At 38.5% G+C, this 27,439-nt stretch overlaps 1 protein-coding gene across 1 annotated transcript in view; it reads right to left on the minus strand.

Moving 5' to 3' along the window:
- The window catches only part of SNX25 (sorting nexin 25), an 84,190-nt gene that overhangs the window by 13,615 nt on the left and 43,136 nt on the right, over nucleotides 1-27,439 (minus strand). The window contains exons 8-13 of the mRNA XM_026846645.1: nucleotides 21,475-21,665; nucleotides 15,580-15,711; nucleotides 13,384-13,659; nucleotides 9,258-9,413; nucleotides 5,424-5,555; nucleotides 211-351 (exon numbers count right to left, since the gene is read on the minus strand). Of these exons, the coding sequence (XP_026702446.1) occupies nucleotides 211-351; nucleotides 5,424-5,555; nucleotides 9,258-9,413; nucleotides 13,384-13,659; nucleotides 15,580-15,711; nucleotides 21,475-21,665 (1,028 nt within the window). The remainder of the gene's footprint in view (nucleotides 1-210; nucleotides 352-5,423; nucleotides 5,556-9,257; nucleotides 9,414-13,383; nucleotides 13,660-15,579; nucleotides 15,712-21,474; nucleotides 21,666-27,439) is intronic.

Genomic DNA, 27,439 nt, shown 5'->3' on the forward strand with positions numbered 1-27,439 from the left:
AAGAACAACAAAATTATAAACAAGTTTTGTAAGCATCTGGTGGAGGCCAGAAACACACAGATAGAAAACTAGCTCTAAAAGGCTAAAAGCCAAAAGGCTGGCATAAAAGCCAGCAATATTACATTTTTATCTTGTTTTCCCTTCTCTAAGCATCAGTCTGACAAATTTTAGCAATTTGCATCTTCTGCCTCCCTTAAGTGAGATCCATACCTCACTGAGTTTCCGGTGTAGGTTCTGAAACTCACTGAGTTTCCTGGGAACAGTCCAGTTCTTAGTTTCAGCCCCACCAACTTCTTGTAAACTCACCATGACAGAGTAACAGGGCACTTGTTCTCCATTCTCTTCTAAAACCTTGTGGGGAAGAAACCAACAGATAAGCTGTTCTACTTTGGAAGCAAACAGTGGAACATTCGGGCTGCCAGATGACTGGCTTGCAAATTCAGTTGTCATCACTGCCCCATGTTTCTTTCAGTTTGAAGGCTACACATAGAACAATACTCTTAAATAGACTAAGCTTTACCCTAAATGCTATGTCAGTCCTGGATCAGGCCTCAAGTCAGCTGCTACTACATTTAACAGACAGCTTTGCAATCCTGTCCATCAGCAATCAAGTCACCCTGACATGTCTTCTTCAAACAGCTGTATGTGTGTGTTATTTCCATTTTTCAGGTAACCTACCATGTAGCTTTCTGACTGCATACCAATACTCCATCTGTTCCATCTGCATTTTCCTGACTGTTCTCCCATTCTTCTCACCCTCCTTTCCCAGTGCAGTGCTCTGCAGCTGGGTCCTGTGGCAGCTGATGCTGTGTTTCGCCAATTATCAGGCCTAGCATAAAGGACACAGCCAGCATAAAGATGAACCAAGAACCAAATTGTATTTGATACAAAAGGTCAGTACATGGGTGAGCGCTGGGGGTACAAACAAGTCAGTCAGATTATATATAATCCACATCAATCCCACTGACCACAACACCGCCACCGCATGACCAACAGTGGGTGGAATAAATAGTGAAATGCAGTCTCCCATAGAAGGGACGGGAGACAACCAAATCAACAAGCCAAACACATAAGACCAAGGAAGCCACATACTGAATCTCTACACAGCTCACATTTACAAAAGCCAGACCTGACTGGAGCCCAGTCCCGGGGAGGCAGGAGGTCCTTCCCCAACAGGGAACTCTGCACAGGGCATCCACCTCACAGACAGACACTGCCCCTGCCTGCAAGTGGTCCCAGCTTTTATCCCTCAGTGGGACACCTGACCCTTGTTCACTCAATGTGGGACACCTGGGGCTCATTTCCCCAATGGCTCTCCCTGCCAGGCCGGCCGCACCCTGGAGGGAAGCCTAAAGGCAAACTCACCCCCCCTTTGCGAAGGGCTGTGGGAATCACCCACATGTCAGCCTTAATTTGGGGCTTGGGGTTGAAACCCCAGCATTTCATGCTGTCTTCAAGTAACTTCTCTGCTCATTTGAGCCATTCTGCATGCACTGATCATGTAGTATTCATGGAGTGCTTATTTTTGAGGGGCTCAAAACTTTACAAAAATACTAATGAACAGAGCTACACAACAGACAGAGGAAGGAGAAGTTATTAAACATGTTATGCAAATGGGAAAACTACAGCAAAAGAAGTTAGATGATTTTTCTTGAGACAACGGCAGTGGCATGACTATGTTATTTCTTAATTTGATGAGCAACCCAGAATTACACTTTTATGTCCTAATGGTAACAATTTTTTGTTTTCTTATTTTAAGGAGACAGACAAATAGATAATGAAAGCCAAATAAGGGAAATGCATGAAATACATAGCTGGTTTTGGCCAAGTCAAACCTCTCAAATGCTTGTCTTAATATACATGCAAATAACAGAAAGGTAATTATAAATACAACTCTCACACAATTGTTTCGAGGAAAGTAATAACTGTTAAGCTTTTTGGTTGGGGTTTTTTTAAGGAATATTTAACTAATCTAATTAAGATAAGAATAAACTTTAAAATTAATATAATTGTGACACCTTTTCTGAGAAGCCTGATGAGTGGCTACATCGCCGCTGTATAAGACACACAGCTAAAATGTATTTTCTTATTTTATGGCTGTTCAGAGCTGTACATAGAGAATACTCCCTGCAATGTACTCTTAAAGCTGCACATGGACCACTGGAAAATCCAATCTGAGGCCTAGGCTTCACACTTCTCTGTAATAATGGCTGCAGCAGCACCTGGACAGAACACAAAGCACCACCCTGAACATCTAAAGATGTGCCTCATTCCCAGTGCATCTGTTTGGGGAACTGCCTTTCATTCCCAGTGCATCTACTTGGGGAACTGCATTTCTCCCACCACACTACTGCACAAAGAGATGCTTGAATAGCCTCTAAAATGTAGGTCAGAGGGACCTGGCACAGAGGGACTGGGATTTCCTGGGACAGTCCCTGTCCTGTCTACTCCGGAGCTAGACTGGATTTGTGTTTGTAGGTGACTCACAAACACCTCCCAGCAGCCACTTCTGAAACTGGGAAATTAGTGCTGAAAATGCTGATCTGAGTCACAGGTATCATTCTCCGTTACACATTCATCCCCAGGGCAGGGATTTGCATGAGCACAGGGTCAACTGAACTGTAATTGTCAGGAGACAGTCATTCCTCTGGAAGGGCATTCTTAAAATGGGAGAACTCAGTACTCTTTCTGCTTTCATGTTAGGATCCATATGCAAAATCATTTAAATTCTAATTACTAGATGGAAACACATTACAACTTCCTTCAAATAGCCTCATACAAATATCTGAAAGTCTTCAGGATCTTAAGAAAACAAAATTTTTGACCAACTTACGTACTTGTGCATTTGTTTTTCCAAATTAATGTCAACAGGAAAATGCATTGAAAAATGGGACGTTAAGGGGGTCTTCTAAACCAGGAGACCTAGTCCTTTGTTGTAACAGGCATCATCTCATTCAAGTGCTATAATGAATGAGTTCAAACTTGTGAACAATTTTTTTTTTCCATCTCTGTTACACTAAAAGTCTGCTCTAGACCCTCACTCTAGTCACTGGAAGTTTCATTTCAATTTCCCAACTAATTTCCCATTTGTTCCAACAACTCCTCACCCCTCCTTTATCTTTATTGATGTGTTTGTATAGACAGCTTTATTCATCTGAGGCTCACGTTTGCTAAGCTAAGCAAATGGAAGTGTTTTCAGAATCACTTCTCATGAGAGAAGGTCCTCATTCAATCCACTCAAATCCACCCTTCTCAAACATCAACAGCCCAGCACTTGCAGAGCAACTGTAACACTTCGTCTCAAATGGAAACGCCTCTCCTGATATATTTGAGGGCTACATCTGCCTTGTTCACATCTGCAACCCACTCAAGACAAACTGCACATCTGACAAGCTACCAGCATACCTACTGCTTCCAGCCAAAAGGTGCTCCAGCAGGTCAGAGCAGGAGCCCACAGTTCCTGCTGAGTGCCAAACCTCACGTGCCATGCTGTAAGATTTCAACGCACTTCTATTACTCCCATCCTAAAAATCATCTAGTTCTTCCTGAGAACCATCCTAACCCTCTTCCAGCTCTGATTCTTCATGAGCATAAACTTAACATTTATGCTCTGGTTTGGTTTTCCAAGTCCAAAGGTCATGTGATAGTCTCAGTCCTGTTTCACAGCACTGGCAAGGGCTCTCAGAATTAGGCCCTAGGATGGCATTTCCACAGGTCTCTTCAGCCCTTTCTTAGTCCTCTTCCTCAGTCTTTCAGGTTATTCACTGCTACTTACCTGGCAAAGACAGAATCAGCGCTCAAGTACCCAAAGAGGCTTGAGACTACTGGATTTTTTTTGCATTGGCAGCAACTCCATAACTTCAAGACAATGTAAAGATTAATTATTTCAGAAATTACTGTCTACTAGCATGCCATAAATACCTAGTCCACAAACGGCAAAGATTTCTACCTTCTCCCTATGAGGCACAAACTCCCAAGGTGGACAAAGATATGAACAAGGTTGTTGACACAACTACATCTATTAATAAAAACTAAAAGACATACACCAAAGGTAAGCACCTCTTACCGGGGTGCGTGGTGTGGTAACAGTAAAAAACATTCCATGAAATATTGCAAAAACAAAAGAGGAACAAAAATTATTAAATACTTTCCAGAAGCTATAGCTACTGTCTGCAGTAGGTAAAAATGTAAACTTAACATTAGCAAAATCTGTAATAATAGTTCAGTAAAGTAACAAGCTGCCAAGGAAAGCCACTGAATCACCTCTTAGAAGCACTAAGAGCTGGTCCAGACATCCATCAGGAATGATTAAACATTAACAAAAATTAGCCCAGTCATTAAGGCAGCAAAGAACTGTATGACTCACTAGAAACTTCAGTCAGAGCAACGCTCTGAAACAGCCCACCCAAGCTATGCAGCAGTGATACAGGGGCTAAACAGACTACTGTTAGTATAAAAAAAGAAGTCCTTTAAAACTCGCTTTTAAACATAGAAAGACCATGCAGAAGGCCTATCAGGCACATCATTTTCCTCAATTCACAGGCAGCTAATTACCGTAGCTTTCACCAAGCATAAACATCCTATATGCGAAGATATTTAAAGGAGTGAGACAAGCTAATTTTTCACCTTATTCAAACCTTCAAACTCCATTCCTTACGAAAGCAGAGATCCAATTAATCTTTAATTCTCTGAAGTGATGCTGTCAGGAAGATAGCTTATGTACAGCGTGAGCCTACAGCTACTACATAACAAGCATTTACTGGGTTCTTTTCATAGCAAGCATTAATAGAAAGACATGAGATGGTAGTACTTTGTTACCATTACATTCTACATTCATTCTACAATTGTCTACCCACACCCAAATGGAAGGGCAGAACAAGACACAAAAAAAACCCCAACCAAAACCTCAAAAAAAAAACCCCTTAACTTCTCCTTCAACTTACAGATTTAAAGCACTTTCTTTCTGGGTATTCTAATTGCTTGAAACTGTACTGCCATTAAATATAATAATAAAACCACAAAAATTTTAAGTACTGCATCTTTCAGACATAGCAGACACACAAATGTACCCAAGTGTGATAGCATGGTAATGTAACAAAAGGCAGTTCTTATCAAAAACAATGCTCCTAAGATAGCAAATTACTTTACCCAGTGCCACTATCAGTTCATGTACATGCAGGTATTTTTGTAACTCCATTACAATAGTGTCTGAGGACTAGAAATATGGTATATGCACCATAGTAGTCACTGGGGAAACAGATAAATTCAGAAGAGGTTAGGGTTTCCTTTCCTACCCCCAAGTAAATATGAAGTATACACAGTATGCACAAAGATATAAAGAAAATACATACAGGGTTTTATTCTTCTCTTCGTGCAAGTTTGAACTGACCCAGAAGATAAAAAGCCGTAGAAAAAAATTATACCTCGCCTGAGACAATGAAGGCTCTCCACATGCCAAGATTCTCACACCACCAGTCTGTTCTTGCAATGTGCAGCTGAAGGTCATTGTGCTCTCTCTCCATCAGAGTAATTTCATCCTTCAGCTTAGAAACAATCTGCACAGGAAAGTTTTTTTGATTACAATTAGTAGCAAAAAGCTTGTGTTACATGCCTAGTTGTGTCTAGTCTAGACACTATTCAGAAAGGAGAAAAGGTTCAAAAGAAGGGAGAGAAAGACCAATTCACATGGAAAAAAACCTGTGAGAGGATCTATGATGCCTCTTATAAACTTGCAGAACACACAGGACTCAAAGGTCAACCCTGACATGAAAATAAAAAACAAGTTAGAAGGACATGCTACTATCACACTATCAGCATAAAAGGCACTTTAGATAGATTATATATTACACATTATATGTTTTATACAAACTTGAAATTTCAATTTCTGTCCAAGGAACCTGGGAATAGATTTCATTTCTAGGAACTTAGCTGTGTTAACAATCACTCAGAAAGTTACCACTTAATTTGTTTTAGTTTTGGAAAGGGAAGGATTTATTATTTTTGAAAGCACATGTTTAAAAAAATGTTCTCATCAAGGCATAGCTCACTGTCATAATCTCATAAAGGAGAAATAGTGTATCACGTCACATCAGTAAAGAAATAAGTAACCGTACATACTACCAGGAGACAGTATGATAAAAAAAGGTGGAAGCATAAGATGTGACATTAGAAACACAGCAAAAGCAGCTAACACTTTAAAAAAAAAAAAAAAATTATATACCACAGTCAAATTTATGTCTTGTTGTTTGACTCGCATCATGAGAGGTATATTCTACAGAGCTACAGAAATTTTTTTTTTTCCAGAACTTTTGCCTCATGTAAGATACGAAATATCATCTACACGACAGCTATATAACAACCTTCTAGCATATATTTAGCCTTCAGAATAATTTTGTGGTTTATTTTATTTACTATACATCTTGCTGTATAGTCTATATACAGTCTATACAGTCACCTTATATGGACTCCTGTAAGCGGCATCCAGGAACAATGGATAAATACAGAAGAACTGGTAAGTTTCATCATAAGTAAATAGCTGCTACACTTCTAAAACAATCACTGAGACTTTATAATGATACTGGATCCATTTGACTATTCTGTTTCAAATATGTATATATTTTCAAAGACAAAGAAATTTAAAAAAAAAAAATACTGGGAAAACCCCACTACTTTAGAAAGGGTACAATCCCTGCCTCCCCAAGAGCTTAGGTATAAAAAGAATATAGCTATTATTTCTCAAGAATGCAAAGGGAACATACAAGTGGTACATCCGTGTGAATGCAACATATAAAGGTTTAGTTATATAGTATTTTTCATATGAAAGAAAAAAAAAATTAAAACTATAGTGCTAAAGAAACAAATGGTATGGCCTAACTCACACATACACAAGCACACCCACTTTTGTTTAGTACCTGTTTTGTACTTCTAACTCTTTTTGCTTATGGTGCAAATTTTAATTTAAAATCTAGCTGGTTATAAGAGCACCTCTTACACTTTCTCAAAGTGAGTTTTATGTTTGCTCCTGGTACAGGTCCATTGGAAATACAGAAGATCTGAATGAGTTAACATAAAACGCCTCCAACTTCCACCTAATTCCCAATAAGAGTCAGAGACATTCTTCCGTTTAGTAAAGTCCCATTTAATTTCAATGATTGTGTCACACAGTTTTGTTTGAAAATAAGGCTCAGCAAGCACTAGAAAGTGTTCTGGGTGGGGAATATTAAGGTTTTGCTTTGCTACTGAGGATGACAAGATTGAACTCTAGAAAGAATGGGGTCTCTGCACATTTACCGTGGTTGCACAGAATAGCCTGAGACTGCCCTCAGAGACCCAAGGGAGCTGCTGGGCTTCTGATGTGAAACACACACAAAAGGTGGCACCACAGTCACAGAATTCCACAGATCAAGTGATCTTCTATGGCAGCGGGCCTTGTGTATCAGAGGCATTGCCTGAGACTGCCTGTCATCTTTTCATGTCATCTTTGCTACTCTTTCTATTCCACAGAAAGAACTGACATAAGACTTCTCCCTACATTTTTATTTTAAAACTAGCAGCATTCCACATGTAACTCAAATGAGGAGTTTTCTTCCTTGACTGACTGGCATCTGAGTTGCACAGTGCTAGAAGCCACTTAAAGATGTATATACATGTTTTGTATGGGTTTCACAGCAAAGGCTTTTCAAAAAGAGAAAATAGCCCAAGAACAGCTTGAGGTTAAAGAATTTAATACAAAATGTGTGTGACATTCCACTTCATATGTCACAAAACCGTGGATTTTTCAGTAACATTTTTTACTTCATATGACCAAGAACCAAATTTTTCTGTCACATCCAGAGGAGAAAAAACGAAAGTCCCTGTGACAAGGCGCTCTCACACTGTCAACCCTAACTATCAATTTAAAAGCTCTACAGGTACATGTTCCTGCAGTAACACAGACATTAAAACAGAAAAAAAAAAAAAAAAAAAAAAGGGACATGGCTGTGCCCTTACAATTCCTAACAGTAGTGGTTGGATGACAAATAAGAGGTAATCTTCTGTCAGCTGAGGCCACACACAGAGTGGAGCAGCTGTGAGCAGGATACCCCAGAACAGCTGCAGAAATATTTCCAGTTGTCTGCAGTAAGCTCTGGCAGAAGGAAGATGAGGAAGGGACAGAGGGAATGAAGCTAGCCAGGGTGGCCTCAAACACTACTGTCTGCATTCTTCTCTTAGTGGTGGCTATCCCCACAGCTGGGGCAGCAGAAAACGACTGCGGTGTCAACTTCCATTCAGACCAGCATCTTAGCACTCACCCCGAGTGAAGGAACAAATACACCAGGAACCCAGATCCTGAGCAATGACTAATGCCCAGGTACATTTTTGCCATCCCTAGCAGAAGGCCATTTTAGGGAGATGCCTTAACTACTTGTTTGTCTCACTCACCGTCTACCATTTGCAGCCAGTCTCACTACACCTGAAAAGCTTGGCCCAGTTGCATATGAACAACAGTCCTGTAATATCATCCTTGGTAGCAATGCAAATGAGTTGGCCTAAGACAAATGCAAATGAGTTGGCCTAAGCCAAATGCAAATCACTTCCTTCTGCCTGAATGTGTTCTTAGATTGCTTAACTGTTGCACTCTGCAAAGAGAAAAAGACATTTTTTTAAAAAAGTTTTTTTTAATTCAAGCCCAGAGAGACGAAGTTTAATATCCCTCAGAATTTTCAGTCTGATGAAAGTGTGCCCTGCAGATTTCTTCTAGCTCCTTATAAAGGAAATTAGTCACTTTTATAGGTTTGGGGTTTTTTTTTCCCTTTTATTTGAGCAAGCCAGACACAACTATAGAGATCATGAAATTGTGCTGTGCTACACCAAAACCAGCAGAGGGAGCAGAAGTTACCTAGCACATCCCTCCCCTGCAGTGTTGCAGATGAGGCAGGGACATGAAACAAGCTGTCATAAACACACAGATATAGGTGGGCAGAGATGTAAGGAAGAAACACTATTTGCCACGGACAAAGCAGCAAGACCACTGGGAGAGATGTCGTTATTCTATGACAAACAAAATAATATAAATCATATTTGCAATGTTAGTTACAACAGCTTTAAAAAAAAAAATGAAAAAACAAACCATTAAAACTAAGCTCTGATTTCGCTTTCTATAACAGTCTGATTGAAACAGCAATCTGACCTGTCCAACACCAGCCTGAGGCAAATGGATATTACACAAATATATATATATATATTTTAAAAAGACTGAAGACACTAAAGGTACAAACCTTTTTGTCAGGTTTTGGTGAATTACATAAGGAATTTAGAGCTTGTTTCTTATACTCAAGCTTGTCATTTAGCTGGCGAAGTTTATTTACAGCATAACTGGCCTGTTCATTAATTCTTGTGCTGCATTCTTCAGTAGCTTCTTCACAACCTTGGCTCTAGAAATAGAGGATGGGAGTAACAGCATCATTAATATGAAAAAGGAGACACTTATTGTTTGTTCCATAAGCATTTTACATATAAGAACGCTTCTTGATAGAGACAAAAGTGTAAGTATAACAGATTCTAAGAGATATTCCAACCATAAGATCCAACATGAAGCGCAAGTCTGTTAAAACAAAACCAAACAACCATCTCACACAAAGCCTCATTACCATTTATACTACAGCTCTGGCAGCTCTTGCCAACTGTGTAGAATGACCTTCAAGCTAAGGTTTTAGTGTAAATGAGAGGAAGAATCAAAGTTTATTTTAAAAGCAACAACAGCTTAGTAGTCATGAATGATATTCAGAACCAGATAGAAAATCAGATACTTAGCTCTGAGCTGAAAGAATGAGAATGGAGGGGGCAAGACAGGAAAAAAACAACAGAACACCACCAGATCTAACAAACACTCCTGCCTCCCACAGATCTTCACAAAACAGATTTATCAGCCTGCATAACAATCTAAAGCAAGTCCTTTCTCTTCATAAACAGATTTTACTGCTGTTTTTAGAAGTGTTAATAAAAATGTGTCAAAATCACATACGCATTACCCTAAACTCACAAATCATTTTCTTACATTCATTCAGACAAACAAATAGCTTTTTCCATCTTGTGTACTACAGGCATGCAAAAAATAGAAAACTTCACACCTTTCACTGACATTCTCTTTAATATCTTTTGGCATTTGCCTCAGCCTCCCCTTTCTTACTTTTTTTCCCCAAATAGGCATGAAGACCTTGAGATCCAGCAAACAGCACCGTGATGTTACCATTGCCAAAGATACTTGAGGTCTGCTTGTGACTGAATATATCTAAATTTATCTGTGGGAAGCTATGAATCTAATCTCATGAACGAAAGTTCTGTGTTATTTAATGATATTCCGACTAAGTAAGCTGTATCTTTATATAATTAACAAAAAGCTAACAGAAGGAAGTCTCATACTCTACTAAATTCTGTAAGTTTCTAAGAAGACTATCCTACTTGTAAATTCTGTGGTATTTTATATCTCAGTAAAAAAAAGTCTGAGGAAAGATACAGTAGCAACAATAATCAATCTCCTTAGTGTGATCTTCATAGGGGAGTCAGGAGTTATAGGCTAAGAAATCCATGCTCTTTTCCAGCTCTGCATTTGCCTAAAAATAACATTAGATCTATGCCCCGTCCTTTCTTCTATCTACTCTGCATTGACTAAACTCCTCAGGTCATAGACTAACTCCAAGCATGTGTACAGAGCTCAGCTCATGGAAGCTGTTTGGTGTCTCCTGGCGCTACAGTAATAGAAATAATAATAATTAACAACACTGTTATTCAAAACACTATTGAACAGGACCATAAAATTAAAAAAAACCACATACTTGTTGGGAAGCACACTGGTCAAAAAGAATCAAAACTGCTATTTTCAGGACTGAAGAATTAAAAGACTTCTCATATGAAGTTTGGTTTTAGTAATCAAAAAACTGCCCTTAATTACAAATTAGTAAGGCTCTGCTCCCAGAGGAAGGCTACATGACTTTTTTGTCATTAAGATTTCAGACACTTGCAGCAAAAACCACTGCTGAATCACTAGGTTTATCACAAAAATGCTAGAATTACAAGATACCCATATTCAAATTACCAAAGTTATAAAATAAACAACCAACTCACTCAAAGCTGAGATCATAAAGGATTGTGCTATTTTCCTCTGATTGCTAAACTGATAATGACTTCCATTTCTGTGCATGATGCAGAATACAGCCTTTGGGCTTATTTTAGCAAATCTGACACATGCAGCACTGATGCAACCACCAGGCCCTCTTTCTTCAAAGTAGTGAATGGGGGCACTGCTTGCTTCTGTGTACCTACATCTACTCATGACCTTCTAAAGGAGGTTTGTTGCAGGAGTGAAAAGTAACAACAGATCGGAAGGAAGAAGAAAGAGCTTGTTCCACACACGGCAGAACCAGCAGAGTCTGGCCTTTCCCCAATTTCTATCTTCTGATTTGATTTTCTCATGTATAATCAGGGCTCACCCTTTTGTCCTCCTCTCCATGAGGACACTAGATGGCTTTTTTACCTATCCACATGCAACAGTGAAACTTATAGAAAAGTAACATAGGTAACTCCCACAGCACCCCAGGAAGCAAGGATGCACACCTCCAAACCCCAAACTAAACCAAAACGAATTAGTATTTGCTAACAGTATGGATCCCTCAGGAAACATCAGAATTCTCCGCTGTGGTTTCCTATACATGGTAGGAAAAAAAAACAAACCTATTTGTCAGTAGAGCATTTTCACCAACATTTGAGAGGCTACTGGAAGCTTCAGAAAGAATTTATCATTTATTTTCATCTCAAAGACCCCGAAGCATGGCACAGAGCCAATAGGATTGCTCTGAGATATGCTCTAATGGTATATGCAACTTCATACTTTATTTGGTGTTAAAAATGCAAAACCTCTTTAACTATATAAGCAAACTTGGCAATATATTAGTCTTTAAGGTTTCAGGGCAGATGAAGCCTTTCAATATGGCACATATATATCCAAGGACTCAGAAGGACAGGATGATGCTGATGTCAAAAATCTATTTTTTTCCAGCAGCTGTAGTAGTTATCTCACAGAGGACAGCCAGCCCTAAAGTGTTGTGTCAGTTTTCTTAGAGAAACAGTTATCTCTGTTAGACTCTTTATATAAAAAAAGAGATTGAAAAACATGTTTAATACTTAAAAAGTTCTGGCTAAAACCAGTAACAGTCTTCTCTCAAAGTCCCAATTGTTGCAAAGCCAAGGACAGAGAGCCTTTGAAGTACCTATTACCTTTAACACATAGCTGAGTTAGCAGTGAGAAAAGTAGAAAACACATCTTGAATCTTTTATCAAGGAAAAGAATACAGGGAGAAACAAACAATGAAAAATTCAGAAAGCTCTAAAAGTTCATATTGGAAATAATTTACTTGTAATGGGTCATCTCTGCAGATTTACTGATATGCAGACTACGTAGACTGTAATAGCTCACCTACAGAAATGAAAATCATATTTAAGCAGTAAATTTAAAAAAATATTTCTAAGTGGCAAAATGCAGATCAGCACCTCTGCATTCTGCTGCTTCTTTGTCCAGTTAGATCCAGTTTTAGACAAATTATTACACTTCATCGTGTTCCGAGCAAGTTCACATGTGAAAAGAAGATATCGAATCTGATCTGAAGCAGCAGCCTGACTGAAAGATGCTCACTAGTTTGAGGGATTCTCCTGTCAAAATGTTCTCAGGTAAACATATCACAAGTTCCCCTGACATGACCAATTTAGAAAACCCACTGAAAAATCCTGCCCTAGGAGAGCTACCACTGGGTTATTGTTTATGATATTTTGAATGTTCTGTTATAGTATTTCCCATTCTAGTGCTATTTTTATCACTTTTATCTTCCAACATAGACTATTTATTCAATAAAATAATTTTTAAAAGCACTAAGATTATGTTTTGAATTACTTTTTCTCCTCTTTTGTGCAACTTTTAATACCTATTTAGTACATAGTAAACGCATGGCGGACAGGGACAACGTCTAGACAGAAACATACTGATGATGTTTCCTTCACTGAAAAGCAGAGCAGCTGAGCTTGTATGAGGTAAGCTATGCATTCTCCAATGCTAAGAAGCATAACAAAAGATACAGAATATGAAAGGCTTAGAAATCTGAAATATCTGCTTTATCTTTTGAAGTTTAAGTAGTCAGTCATTTTGTACCATTTTGTTTCAAAGACCTTGTAGACATACCAGGTTTACCTGATGAAACTACCAGAATGGTCGTATTTATAAATACATCATTTAAGAAAAAAAAAAAAAAAAGGCAGTCCAAAACTCAAGGACAGAACATGCTACTATATGCTCTACTCAGGATCATCTTCAGATCACCTTAAATAACACTGAGAGAAATTGTCCATACGACTCACCACTTCATCTTTGTCCTCAGAAGTTAGCTGAGCACAACTTCTTTCATCTTCCTTCTTGACTGATCTCTCGTATAAATCACTGACAATGAATGAGGGGTAGTATCTGTCCTTCAGAGTTTCGTAAACATCTGCCTGAATTCTGTAGAATACTTCAATTCCTTTATTTCCCACGAGACTCTGTTGTATTTCTTTATAAAGGGATTTTTCCACAGGTATTTCTCTGTTTTCCACAAAAAAATTCTGATAAATTTCACTCACCAGTTGAGGTATTTCAGCCTAGGAAGCAAGGATGAGAGGGAGGGAGGAGAGAATAATGAGTAAATGTTAAAAATATCAGGATGATTCAGGATCCAGGTGTATAATTTGAAGGATGATGAAGAATTTCACACCCAGATGTACGAGAACACACCTGTGAATCTCTTACTGAGATCAAGCACTCTGCCTGCACACCTATGCTGAGCAAGATAAATACCATATTTGTTAAGTGAAGAAACAGCTGTGCTCTAAAATTACCTTAAGCTTCCACACTCACTGCTTTTAGAGGTATGCTCCAAAAACTGGTATTAAGAGGAAGAAAAAGTGCTAGAACAACACTGTGGTCACCATTTAAAGTTCAGATTGTAGAGTTCACTTGTATCTGCTCTCCTGACTTCTGCTGGATAGGATCAATTCACTTTAGATGCGACTGCAATTAATTTTTGAGGAGATGAAGAAAAAAGAAGGGGAAAAAAGCACACCTGAAGAGACATTTACCAGTACAGGGTAATACTGGGTATTTCCGCTGAGCACAGAACAGCACACAGGATTGAATTTTGCAGTAAATGAAAAGGAGAGAGGAAGTAATGCAGCACAGTCTGTGATCATCTGTAAATTATTATATCTCTAAACTGACCTGAATTAAAAAGGTTTTCTCCACTCCCTTAGTATGGCACAATGTGCTTGCCTGCCTCAAGTGTCAATACCACACGGCTGCATGACGCTTACTTTTTTGTAATCAAAGCTGCCCCTGTAGTGGCAGGCAGCCTTTACATTCTGTGGAGCTACAGGAGCACAGCATGTTAGGATCTTTTTTTAAAAAATGGTAGGTCTTGAATAATGGCACTATACATACTGTTTTGAAAGCAGAGAGAGAAATCACAGCTGAAAGGTCATCAATTTATAGCACCTTTTCCAATCATGAGCAGTTTGAAAATCAAAACTAATCTATACAACTCTCTTCACAGTGCCTGACAAACCCCTTTAATGAACATTTTCTGGCCTGAGTTGGTTGTTAGCCATTTCTTCAGATTGTATTAACGGCTCACTACTCGTGCTCACAATTTGCCGCTTTGGTTACAGGATGTTACCTGTATTTTCCAATTGACTAAAATCTTTTAACATATGATATTAATAAAATTACAGTGAATAAGAAGTTAACTGATGAATGAAATTTGTATCCTGTATAATTAAATTTGAAATTTGTATTATAGTAATGAAATTTGTATTTCACGCTGAAGGTTTAAAACAATTTCCCCCCAAAATCCACCCTACTGCTCAAACAGTAAATTTGTCCCCTGCACCACTGATCCAGGATACTTCTTGCAACTAAGTGATATTTCCTACCCCTGTTTCAGGGTTCTCACTCCTACTTTATTTTAGCACAAATTACTATATAGCATTGTTTCTTCCTCCTAGCAATGGTGCGGAATTCTTGCAGAAACTTAGCTGCTTATACAGCAACAGAACAGGGAGAGGAATGAGTCCTTTAAAGCAAAATCTCTCTTTCAAAAGGATTTAAAAGACACTTATAGACAAAAATTTCAGAATTTTAGATTGAGCGAGCTACCTGTAATGGGCAAGATGATAAATTTATGTACAGACTATCAAACAGTAATGCACTTTTAAGTTTCACTGGAGCTGATACAATGAAAGCCAATATATTACTGCAATTTTTTTCTCTGGTGGAGGGGGAAGTAATTCCACTACTGTTGCATATCAAGTATCCTTTTTACAGGTGATGTTGCTACACAAAACAGTCCACAATTTTTAATTGCCATATTATCCTCAAACATTGACATGAAGTTAAAAAACCTAAATTGCTTAGCACCCATCCTACGGTATTGCTATTTTAAAAACATAAATACAAGCACATTTCCTAACATCAAGATCAAAACAAGTAGAAATTCCTGTTAATATACAAGCTGCAATTTCTTCCACCTTGTTAGCATTCTTCAGATACTCCACAGACTCCCAAAGACCAATCAAAGCCATTTTGTCCATCCTTTCCATGTAGATTCGGAATTGCTCTCGATATGAAGGGTTGGCCAAAATTTCTTCAAACTGAAGAATCTGAAGAAAGGAAAACTAAGAGTAAAACCTGGGAAAATACCTAACTCTACCTTCTCTCCATCTCTTATGAGGAAAATCTTTTCAATTGATGTGCCCACAGAGCACCATGCATCCCACAAACACGTACAAGATTCAACTGCACAGACCTACAGTAATAGTTTTGCTTCTTTAAAAAAAGAAATAAATACAAGTTATAAGTATTTAGAAGATAAATGCACCTATGCTTCTACCAGACAGAAAATGTTTCCACGTGTTTTCTGTTCAGGAGGTAAGACTACATTTCAAAGGACTAAGCTCGCATTTCAAGTCATTCATGAAATGCTATTGCCAAAAATTCAACTTCCAATGTTCCCGCAAGGCAGAGGAGCCAAGCTAACTGATCTATTCTTTGCTTAATTCAAACAAAGAGTAACACCAGCAGTTTCCATGCCACAGGCCACAGAGCTCTGAGATGTATCTCAATTATTCCCAGAGACACAGAGAAAGATGGAATGTAGTTCTTTACCCTGGCAGCTAGGGCATTTGGCAGCCAGTTCCCATTAACTGAGTGTTATTGAAAAGCATCTATCAGAAATGCAGCCAGGAAAAAAGTACAGGCTGTGATATAATGCTCAGGACTCTTCCTGAGATGAGAGAGGAGGGTGTACATCAAGCACGAAAGGAAACGAAACACAGACTTCCCACACCCAAGAAGATGTTGCAGCCATTAAGCTGTTGCATTAAAAAGCCATTATCACTTCCTCATCCTCTACTATTTTTGTGAATCCAGGCCTTGAGACAAACACCTGAAACCAAAACACCTCCCTGACAAAATGAACAGATCTTCCCATGTTGAACAAAATGAACAACACTGATTTCTTTGAAGAACAGATGAATTTTCAAAACACCCTATCAAAACTAAACACCCCTTCCTCTCCAACTTTTCAGTTCAGCAGATGAATCAGTTGTTATATAGCTCATTTAGTGCCATTACTGACATCACCAGGAATCCAAATACATCAGATGGTCTCGGTCTCTTACTTTGTACCTCACTGCCACCAACCAACCCACACCTTTTTCTTTGAAAAGCACTCCTTAAGCACTGGGGATCATGAATCTTAGCTTTATAGGACTTTGCATTTTATAGCAAAGATAATTTGGTACAGAGCAAGACATGAATTCCAACTGATATTGAGGCATTAATAATTTCTTTCATATGGGTTTTCTGATACTTAATAATAGTATAATTCAGGTCACGTATCCGCATCTCTCTCTCTCGGAAGACAACTAAAACCTAGTACCACCAAGTTAAATTTAGAAAAAAACTATTAGCTGGACTCAAGCTCTATGGGAGGAAACCACATACACATGCATGTATACAATTACTAGCACAAGTCACTTCCTTAATAAACCAAGCTAAAGAAGGTTCTTTAAAAACTGTAGCTATCTATGTTTTGTGTGAAACAGGTCCCCCAAATTTTAGGTAGTGTTTAAGTAAATTGTGTTTGTCTCAGCTCAAATGCTCATTTTCATGTTCAAAGTTCCTCATAAGTCATGCACCATTCCTCTCTTCATCCTTTATCATACCAGTATCTTCTGGACATGGCTTGCTCTTAGCTTCAGAGCTATTCAGGTATATGAACAAAAACTTCTGCATTTCAGAGCTCCTTCTATAATCCTCACTGAATAGCAGAGCCAGGCTTGCTGAAGCTAGGCTTCTTACAGAAATAGTGATCAGACCGTCAAAGAAGAACACAGAGATGACAATACAGCCAGTCTGTGGTTCAGGACCATTGCTGTGCATCATCATACTTTTTATTCAGTCATTTTATCAAGGACAATGACTTAAAACACAAGTGGAGGAGGGTCTTCCAGCCTCTTGAACAGAAATCTTCATCTCTGGGCTGTCAGCACTGTAAATGATGGCAGAGGTATGATAGATCACAATGTGAAGCATGTGCTGTCGCCTCTTGAGTGAGAGGTCACCTTGGTCTCTATGCCTCTGGTATCCAAAGGCTGCCATCAAGGACGGTAACTAACAAACATCCCTAATAACCTCCCTAATGGTGCCTAATAATGCTATTACACAAACCTCCTAAAAGTTACCTTGTGAACTGAAATACTTTAACATAATACATTAATGGACAGAAAAGCTTATTTAAACTTCTCTTGCAGAGTAAGACCTCACAAGCTTTTTCTAAGTTTTTGTTTGTTTAAGGCTTGACTATCCTGGAATTATTAAATACGTTACAAATGTGGTACTATACAGATTATTAAGACTTCAATGACAACACTGATGGACAAAAGAAGCTTTCAGATTTGAGGTCATAAGTCATCATAAGGTGATGCAATCCAGGAATTATTCTGTGGAGGATTCTTCCTTCTCCAATTTAAAGAATGAGGTTCTGCAGTAATTTGTAATCCTCAGCAAAATAGCATTTTATGACTCAGTATCACCACAGATTAGAGTAAAAGCTCTAAGATATGCAGGCACATACACACGCATTAGGGCATGTGTACACCCTCAAATCTAATAACCAGTTGGAAGATATTATCTTAGAATTATCAGCCTCAACAGCAACTCTTCAAATCATTTTAACTCAAGAGCAGCTTTTGGGTTCGGAAAAAAACTGCAGCTTTACTGCTGCTATGTCAATTCCCTACTCCAACAGGAGAGTAACTAATATACCACAGCTGATCACAGGCTCTGCCAAAGACTAGAAAGGGGTTAGATTTTTTTTTTTTTTTCCTCTGAATCAGGGTGCTTTAACCAGCATCCCTAGCATACGCACACAGAATATCCTTGTTCCTGGCCAGAGACCTGCTCTTGGCAAGTGCCTAAAGATTGTCACAACCTCTCTGGAGGGGAACGTAAAGCAACTACTTAATTTGGAAGGGCCTCTATAGGCACCAGACACAGCACAGATGCACTGTGCTACATTTCTTTACCACACACCAGGTTCCCATTCATTACAACTGCACTGGCCTGTAACAAATAACCACAATAAAGCTGGTAACAGCACTGCAGATCATGGGTGGGGTGAACAGAATTTGGGTTGGTAGTGGAGGTTTTCTGCTGGGACGATGCCACACAGACTGCAGGACTTCTGTTTTCATTTGGTTTTGTCTTTTTTGTAGAAGACAGGAATAAGAGGAATGTAAAAAATAATAATGGAAAAATATGTGTCTCTTTCCAAGCTATATTTTAAAAAACATCAATAAATGCTTTACCTGTACACTGACTAAAATTAAGGCATATATTCTTATTTTTTAAAAAGAAACAAGTCATCAGAAGGCTATCTTTGTCACATACAGCAGTAGCTGAACCAAATGCAACAATTAGTTACCTATCAGGAAGGATATACTACATAAAGTACCTGGCTATTTTACTGTACAGACACTAATGGAAAAATCCCTACCTTGAGGCTCAAAAATATACTTTTGTCATAAAACACCCCATCTTCAGGTTAACAGGGGAACAACAATTGAAGCTTGCTTTCTTTATATCCCCCAGTTATGTACCATGAAGTATCCTGACATAATGTGATCTCACAACCTGAAGCTCAGAAATGAGAGCAAAGATCTGATCAGTCACCAGTTAAATCAGCATCTATCCACAGATGTGGTGGAAGCAGTCTTCTGCAGGTGTTTCAACTTGATCCTTATCAGGATTATGAACTGTCTGTGCCCCAAAATACACTCAGGTGGTTTCCTTGCTGTTTCACAGCTAGTGAACAATCAGATCCTCAGATCTCCTCCTACTACCTATGGTTCACAAAACAGCTCCACTAAGGAGATGCTGTGACTCCACGTCATATCTCACAGATGTGGTGATGTGGCTGTTGTGCTGAACACAACAGATCAAAAAAATGGTTTGCTGAATCAACACACACAAGAACTCAATTAATTACTGCAGTACAGTTTCTAAGAAAACGGACTACAACTGCACTGACTGTAAGTAGATTAGAAGAGATGCTTTATATATTACACTAATTCAAACTGCATTTTCTCTAAAAGCACATCTAACACCCAGGGCAGAGTATAAATCAGTATCTGAACTAGTAACAAAACTCAAATCACAAAATAGCTGGGGTTTGCTTGCTTGCTCATAAACATTTGATTATAATTCACACATTCAAGATTTCCCTAGAGAAGCCAGATTCAGGACAATGAGGCAAGTGAAACATGCAAAGTCTATATAGTCCTGTGACTTTCATGTATTTATCAAACAGAAAACTGACACTGCTTTCTAATTAGCTCCTGCTGTAAAAGGAAAAAAATGTATTTCAAAACACCTAATTTTTGTTTATTAAAACAGAGAACACTGACAGCTCTAAACAATCCATCTCCACATTTAAACCCATAATCAGAACATACAATAAAGACTTTTACCAGTGATGCTATTACTCCCAGAAAGCCAGCAAAAGCTTAGAAGCAGAGCAGCCCCTTATCCTATTGTTTACACTATCACTACAAGAAATGCCAGTGTGAGGACTCTTTATTTCTATTAATAGTACCATTAACTCAATATGGAGCTGCTCACTGGTATATTTGCAAGATGTAATTGTGGGTCAGCAGCTCCCCCCCAAAATCCATCAGGTTATAAAACATGCAACATTAACAACAGGAATTCCTTTCATTTTAATTACAGTACTATTGTATTTTATTATATTTCTGACCAATCTCTGCCCATATTCAGTGCAGCTTCTCTACTTGACCCCATTCCTGAACAATCTTACACCACCATGTATCTATCCTGGAAAGTCCATCACATCTCAGCAGGTACCAAAAGTGGCATCACTGGCTCATGTGGTGCTGCCACATGCTCCTCTCTTTCCTTTCTCCTTGGCAACTCTCGCTACACCCAACGTCAGGAAACAGATCAGGACTGCCTTGGCACAATCCATGACACACCATCTGAACTCAGGCTTTAAGGAAGAGTGGGGGGTAGGGAATTGTTCTTTCAGACCTTACTCAAGAAAGACAAAGCACAAGTAGCAAGAACTAGTTCTGCTTCATGCAACTTTTTCTTATGTGCCATTAAGTTACAATTATTATATGGACATAACGAAAATTAAAGATCCCTGCATGAAGAGAACTTTTACCTACATGAGAAAGATAAAAACTTCTTTCTAATTTGAATACATCAGTTACCGTGCTTTTCCCAAAGGGGACAGAGTTGATTACATAAAGTAGTCACTCAACTTATTGAAGTTCAACAAGGATAAGTAGCCATGATTTTATTTTTGTAGATGCTTGCTAATACGACAGCAATTTTTCCAATTTCAAACTACAGTAATGCTGAAAACCAGCATTCAGTCAACAGCTTTACCAGAATTTGTCTGCAATGACTGCTTTGATCAATTGCCTTCTACAAATAAGTGTTTGCTTTTGAGTAACTTAGTACTTGCAAAACCCACAGGTATTTCGTATCGTAAATATAACAGGGGCCAAAGAAACATTGCACATCTGTTGGCAATCTTTTATTTGAAAGCAAGGTGCTGCTTTCAGAAAGGTTGCTACCATGTCCTTATTAACTCCCTACATGCATGTGAAAAATCACACATGCTTACGAGCCACTCGGTCCTTTATGAAGTTTCACATTTAGCAATATTCCAAGTTGAGTGCTCAGTGTGTCTTTTCAGGTACTTCAGAGATCTTCTCCCAAAACAAATAAACTATGCAGCAATTAATTTTTACTTGACTCCTGGGGGAAGGGATTAATGACAGTGCTAACACATTCAGAATGACCTTCAGGCAATGTATGTGCTATTTGATTTATACCTTTTGACTCTGAGGGCCATCACCTTCATCAGAAATGCCATCTTCCTGCTGATCATAAGCAGGCCCTCCCAGGAGCTTTATTCTCTTCTCACATTGCTTCTTTGCCACTGTCAGCTGATTAATATATCTCTTCACATTGCGAGCCCTCAGTAAGTCAGCTTTCATCGCTGCAGTTTCTTTTCCTTTTGAATCTAAGAATAAAGCAAATCAGAAACAGTCTTTTACAACATGAAATCATCATTGCCCCACAAACTCTGTGAACTGCCTGATCAAAGCATTTGTCATCCAGGAACCAACTATGCACATGAGCAGATACTGGAAAGTTTCTGACCCTTCCACCTCTCTTCTCACACCTTACTGCAAGACATAGGCCCAAGGCTTGTACTGCAGAATGCACATTCATCAGAGCTTTAGGACGTTACGGCCATGGTGCATGATAACACATGGAGTTGGTGGCTTATGAACCTTACTAAACATAACACTGACTCCCTAGTGTGATGAGAGACTGGACTCAATGCCCTCCAGCCCAGTATGGCATGTTCCCATGCATCTCATCTGCAAATCCAGATTTCTTGAGCCTGATGTGAACATCATAGAGTATCTCCTCCAGACAGCAACACTGACCAAAGCTCACTCAAAATGGTCAGATGATTAAGAAAAAAAATCTTACAATGCCATATCAAGACTGTACAATACTGTTAAATAGTGAAGTAACATGAAGATGACAGTCAGTTGAATAAGACTTGGTAATAAATGGTGTAATGTTTGTGTATTCTACATTACAGCCTCTTCAGCTAATTACCAGGGCCTAAAAAAGCAGCAGCAGATAAAGTGGATTTAAAAAAAAAAAAACCCTACCGCATTGAAATAATTCCTGTTTCATATCTGCAGAATGTGACTTATTCACATTTATACACTGGTTTTATTTTCCTCTTGTTCAGTGGTAATACTCCCACTTTTGCAGGCTGCAACTAGAGTTTGGTAGCAAAGTACTTGGCTTGTACTTGGCTCTGGATTAATGGATTGCTCAGGGATAATTAATAGCGATCTATTCTACTATGTTTTTGAAATACCAAATGCTAGTAAAATGATGTAGATTAAAACAACTTTTCATTTTCAAAACAGTTGCTAGAGAGACACAACCAGACAGCTAGGTTTGTCAATGCATACACAGTAAAAGGAACTCCTTTAGGAATGATTTAAAATAGGTATTTTAAACACATTTCTAATACATTAAGGTACCTTCTCCTTTTAGGACTGTTTTCATCCTTCTATTTCCCCCTCAAAGTCACATGTAACTACCACATGTGACTGTAAGTTTTGTCATTTGTATACTGAAGGACAACTCAAGGTACATGAAGCTCCCTGAAGTTCTACATGTAATGTGAGTACAGATATTCTCCCAATATTTTTTCCCATATTCTTAATCTCACTTTATTCACTGCATGTATTTAGGTATGCTGGTAGGGAACCTTCCTGATTCAAAGACTGTTAGTGTTTTAATGGATAAACATCACTTGCATCTGGGCTTCCATGTAATAGCAAACTACAGAGATGACACTCACTGAAGCAAATGATAAAATGAATTTACCATGAAAAACAATAAGCCATCTGTTTTCCTGGCATGTTATCTCCACAGGGAAGTCAACCGAGCATTTAATTTAGTGTTTCAGTTCCCCAAAACAGAACTGAAACAGAACTGGTCAAGTATTAATGAGAAAAAAAGAAAGGAGAACATCAAAAGGCAGGAAAAGACCTTTAAGGACAAAACAGCTCTCACCCTCAATTTAAAACATTTACAGCTAACAGAAATACATGGACAGCAGTTTAAAGTGAAGATTAAAACCCAACATTTGCCCTCCTGTGCTTGATTCTATGATTTTTAAAAGTTCTCGGTTCTCTCAATAGTTTAAATACTTTGGCCTCAAAATGCATACTTGAAACCCCACAGTTTGAAAACCCACAAACAGTGCTACGCAATGATCATTTAGCCTTCCTAGAACAAAAGTACTCTTCTTAGTGAAAACAAGGTGTTCTTGGAGGGTTTTCAAATAAACATGTCTACTTTACCTGAAATCTTATCTTGTGATTGCAGCAGGCCTCCAGGAGAGACTAATGAGTCCTACATTCCACCTGTTTCTAGTGATTAATTACTTTATTTGCAAAGATCCTTCAAAAACATTTGCCTCACTCAGCTCTTCATATCCACAGGGAGACACTCCATGCAAGAAACACTCAGGGCAAAGTGATGAAGATCACACTTCCAGCCAGTTCCTGCTCCATGGATAAAGAGGACTAGTCACCATGAAAGCCTAGCAGTGACATCCCTTCACAAATAAGAGGCTGATGAACAGCAGCCCAGCACAATGCACTGCAGTGCAGAAAAGATGGTGTGGAAGCGTGGACAGACACTGAATGTGACTTCCCTCTTCCAAAGTATGAAAGATAAGCTAGCAGAAATCAGGAAGAGCATTTTCATGTCAACTAGAGAAGGTCAGGTCTATCATTGGTTTTGTCTTAACCCTAATCTCTTTTTGAGAATTCTCAGATTTTCAGATCTAAACTGCTGTTTTTTTCATATTAAGCCCTATCAAAAAGATTGTTTAAGCTATAAAGACAACTTCTCTTTTTAATCCACTCCTGCTTGATCCCACCACCAAAGTACTGAGATATAATTAAGAGCCTTTTTTGCCATTTGAGTATCAGCAAGGAAGATATTTGCTACATTCAGGTATCACTGCATAAACCAAATAAAACAAGAAAAATACAAAAGAAAAGGCTTCCATTTATTCACACACCCTTCAGCAAGCTCCAATAAATAGAAAAGTAATAGATACATGATACTAAGACACTTCTATCACTATGCAAGAAAAGAAAATGTATCCTTTGGTTTTGTTTTTTTTTTAAAACCAGTAACAACTTTACAGTTTGGGGAGGGGTTTTTTATTATTATTAAAAACAAATAAACAAAATCCTTCCTCATCATCAAGACAATAAAGATGCTTTTTTGGTGCTTCCTCCCCACTAGCAACAGCTGAGCAGGGCCTTCATCCCCAAAGGAGCAAAGGGACTCATAGCAACTCTCTCCAAAATAATTCTCCTTATCAGGGCTAATTTTGACAAAACATGCACTGTTATAAAGGAACTTCAAAACCTCTGGGGGGTACTGTGCACCCCTCCTCCCAAGGGCATCCACAGACAATTAGTACCAAAAGAAGAATTTCAAACTCTGCTTATAGATCCACAGCTGTGGATAATTCAATTTGCATAATTAAAATGCAAATGGTGCAAGTGAGCTCAAATTTACCAAGCAATCAAAGCTATCTGTGCAAATCTTTTTACTTCATTAATTTTTGCGTATCTACAGCAATTTCTGACAAAGCTTCCACATCATCTTCTGAATCACTGATAACTACCTTGATTTGAACTAGGCCAGAAGCAGATCCTAGAACCCACCAAAAAGATTTCTGAGAATGGATTCCTCAGACCTAATTGTTTTTCCTCTTCTTTTTCTGGTATTTTTGCTACTTAGTCAAGTTTATATGCATTAAATACAGTAAACTGCAGTAAACATGTTCACACCATCCTTTTTTCAGTCAGAACGTCGGGTCTCGTAAACAATACTTATGCCAACAAATGCCACACAAACTTTATTACCATAAACCACAGCAAAGGATACAACAAAAATCATGTAAATGAAGACATATGTAAAGGCTACTTAAAGCACAAATTAAATGCTATTGTAATACTGCATGAACTGTCACCTCTCTTCATATCAGCAGCATAAACTGAAGTTTTCTCATCTTAACTGAAAATTTACATATGGCAAAAGCATGATTAAAACTGAAAGTTCTTGTTCCTTTACAGCTTCAAGAACTACGGATACCTGACACCTGACAACACATACAACAGCACTGACTCATCTGACTCCAAAGGAGCTACACACATGCACACATCGTATGCATTTCTGCAAGACTTTTTTGCAAGAGCCCAGTTAAGCACAGGCAGTACCTACTTAATTCTGTGCTAAAGTAGCAAAGATTGATTTAACATTGGCATATAAACAGTAACCGTAATGTTCTATATATAATTTACCAACCATTACAGACCTCTCTGAACTCTCAAAAACTTTGAATTACACATATTCAACGTTTACATTGGCCTGGGAAAGTATTTGTTCAATTCTGCAAGAGCAGGCCAGACTTTGAGAACTACACACAGTGGTTCTACTGCTCAAGGTACAAGGAAAGGGAAAACCAGCTCTAACATCATCAGACAATGAGTAAAACAGAAGTGCTAAATCCCAAACACTTCAGGCAACAGATCTGGGGGAAGGGACTTAAAGGGAGATCATGGAGAATTTACGCATTGATTATTAGCAATATGTAGTGCACAAGATGGCCTTCCACATCACAGCCACAGCTGAGCAAAACAAAAAGCAAAGTGGCAGTAAGATAAAGTTGAGCATGGGAGTAAGTATGTACAATACAATAACATCCACCACACAGAGCCTCTGACTGTAGTTCCCTGCATTCCCTTTGGTCACTTCTATCTGACCAGTCAGACTCTCCCCTCCCTCTTTCACTGATGGGCATCTCTCCAAACAAACCACAACCAAGATGCATTATCATCACTAGCACACACAAAGGATTCTCAAGAGCAGAAAAAATTTCCTCTATAAAATTGATTCGAAAATCACAAATCAAACAAGTCTACCATGATCAGAGTCACTGTAACCTTCACTTTCATCCACAAGGATTCCACACTTGCTGCTTGAGCACGATGCGCAAGCACTATATTAGCTCTTTAAGCCTTGCCAAAAAGCTATGCAAAAATAACTGCGTATATGTGTTTATCCTTGTGTGGACAATGGGGTGAGGGGGAGGAATCATAATACAGTTTTGTCATAATTAACTTAGATGGCATCTGTAATGCGCTGGAATGCAGAAGTATCAATTTTACTTCACTCTAAATTATCATCTTGACAAAACCCACACATCACAACCCACACATCCAAGTTAGCTTGGAGCCCCAGTTTCTAAAAGAAAAGTCCATTTTTACAGCTGAACATTCAAACCTCTTTTGGAATCACAGTACCTAAGAAGCCTGCCCACAGACAGTTCTGTTTCTGTACCAGTTGCCAGCTCTGCTTATAAAAGCAAATATCTAGACTCACAGTGGGAATGCTCAGCAAGAGAAATCTACTGCAACACAGCAGATCTCTCCATACAGAAATGGCTGCTTATTCAATCTGTTTTGCAATTACTGCTTGAAAAGTAGCCGTTTTCCCAACAAAGATGCCCTGGGGTCAATTACAAGGTGGTGTCTGAAAAGCAGTCCCATCCAGCCATCCAAGGGTGGTTTCCAGTCATGCTGTGAAGTCACATATAAGGAGGGCACAGAAATTAGAAGGCAAATCAAACAAATCCCTTTACAGTGCCGGTGGTGAAAAAAAAATAAATCTGTTGAGATATTTGCTCTGTTTTGCCCTAAGATAAGCTACATGCCTTCGTGGGTTTGGCTTTTTGTTTTAAACAGCAGCTAGTAAAAAGGGAACCTTGCTAAAATTCTTGTAGGATCCTGTAATACAGTATCAGTAAGAGAAGAAACAAAAATGTGTCTTAAAATTAGAACTGGTGTATTTAAACAGTTTCTTATTTACATTACAGCAAATATCAAGTTATTATAGCAACTTACTTTTGTTGCTATTTCATTATCTTTTGAAGCCTTTTCTTTAGAACAAGTAAGATTTACTCTCCCTTGGAAATTCAAGTCCTCTCTCACTCATGCTACAATTCCCGATCTGCATATTTGTCCTCTTACAAACTGGTTTAACTAAATCAAAATGCAGTAAACATTTTCAGATAAAGATTTTGAAAGACTGGAATTGCTTAACACATAGATTTTGTAAAAAACCCTAAAATTTAGCTCAAATTTGGTTCAGTACTTCCAAAGAATCCTTATC

Source organism: Athene cunicularia (genome assembly GCF_003259725.1).
Source record: "Athene cunicularia isolate RWA chromosome 4 unlocalized genomic scaffold, athCun1 chr4_part1, whole genome shotgun sequence".
In the NCBI taxonomy this organism is placed as follows: domain Eukaryota; kingdom Metazoa; phylum Chordata; class Aves; order Strigiformes; family Strigidae; genus Athene; species Athene cunicularia.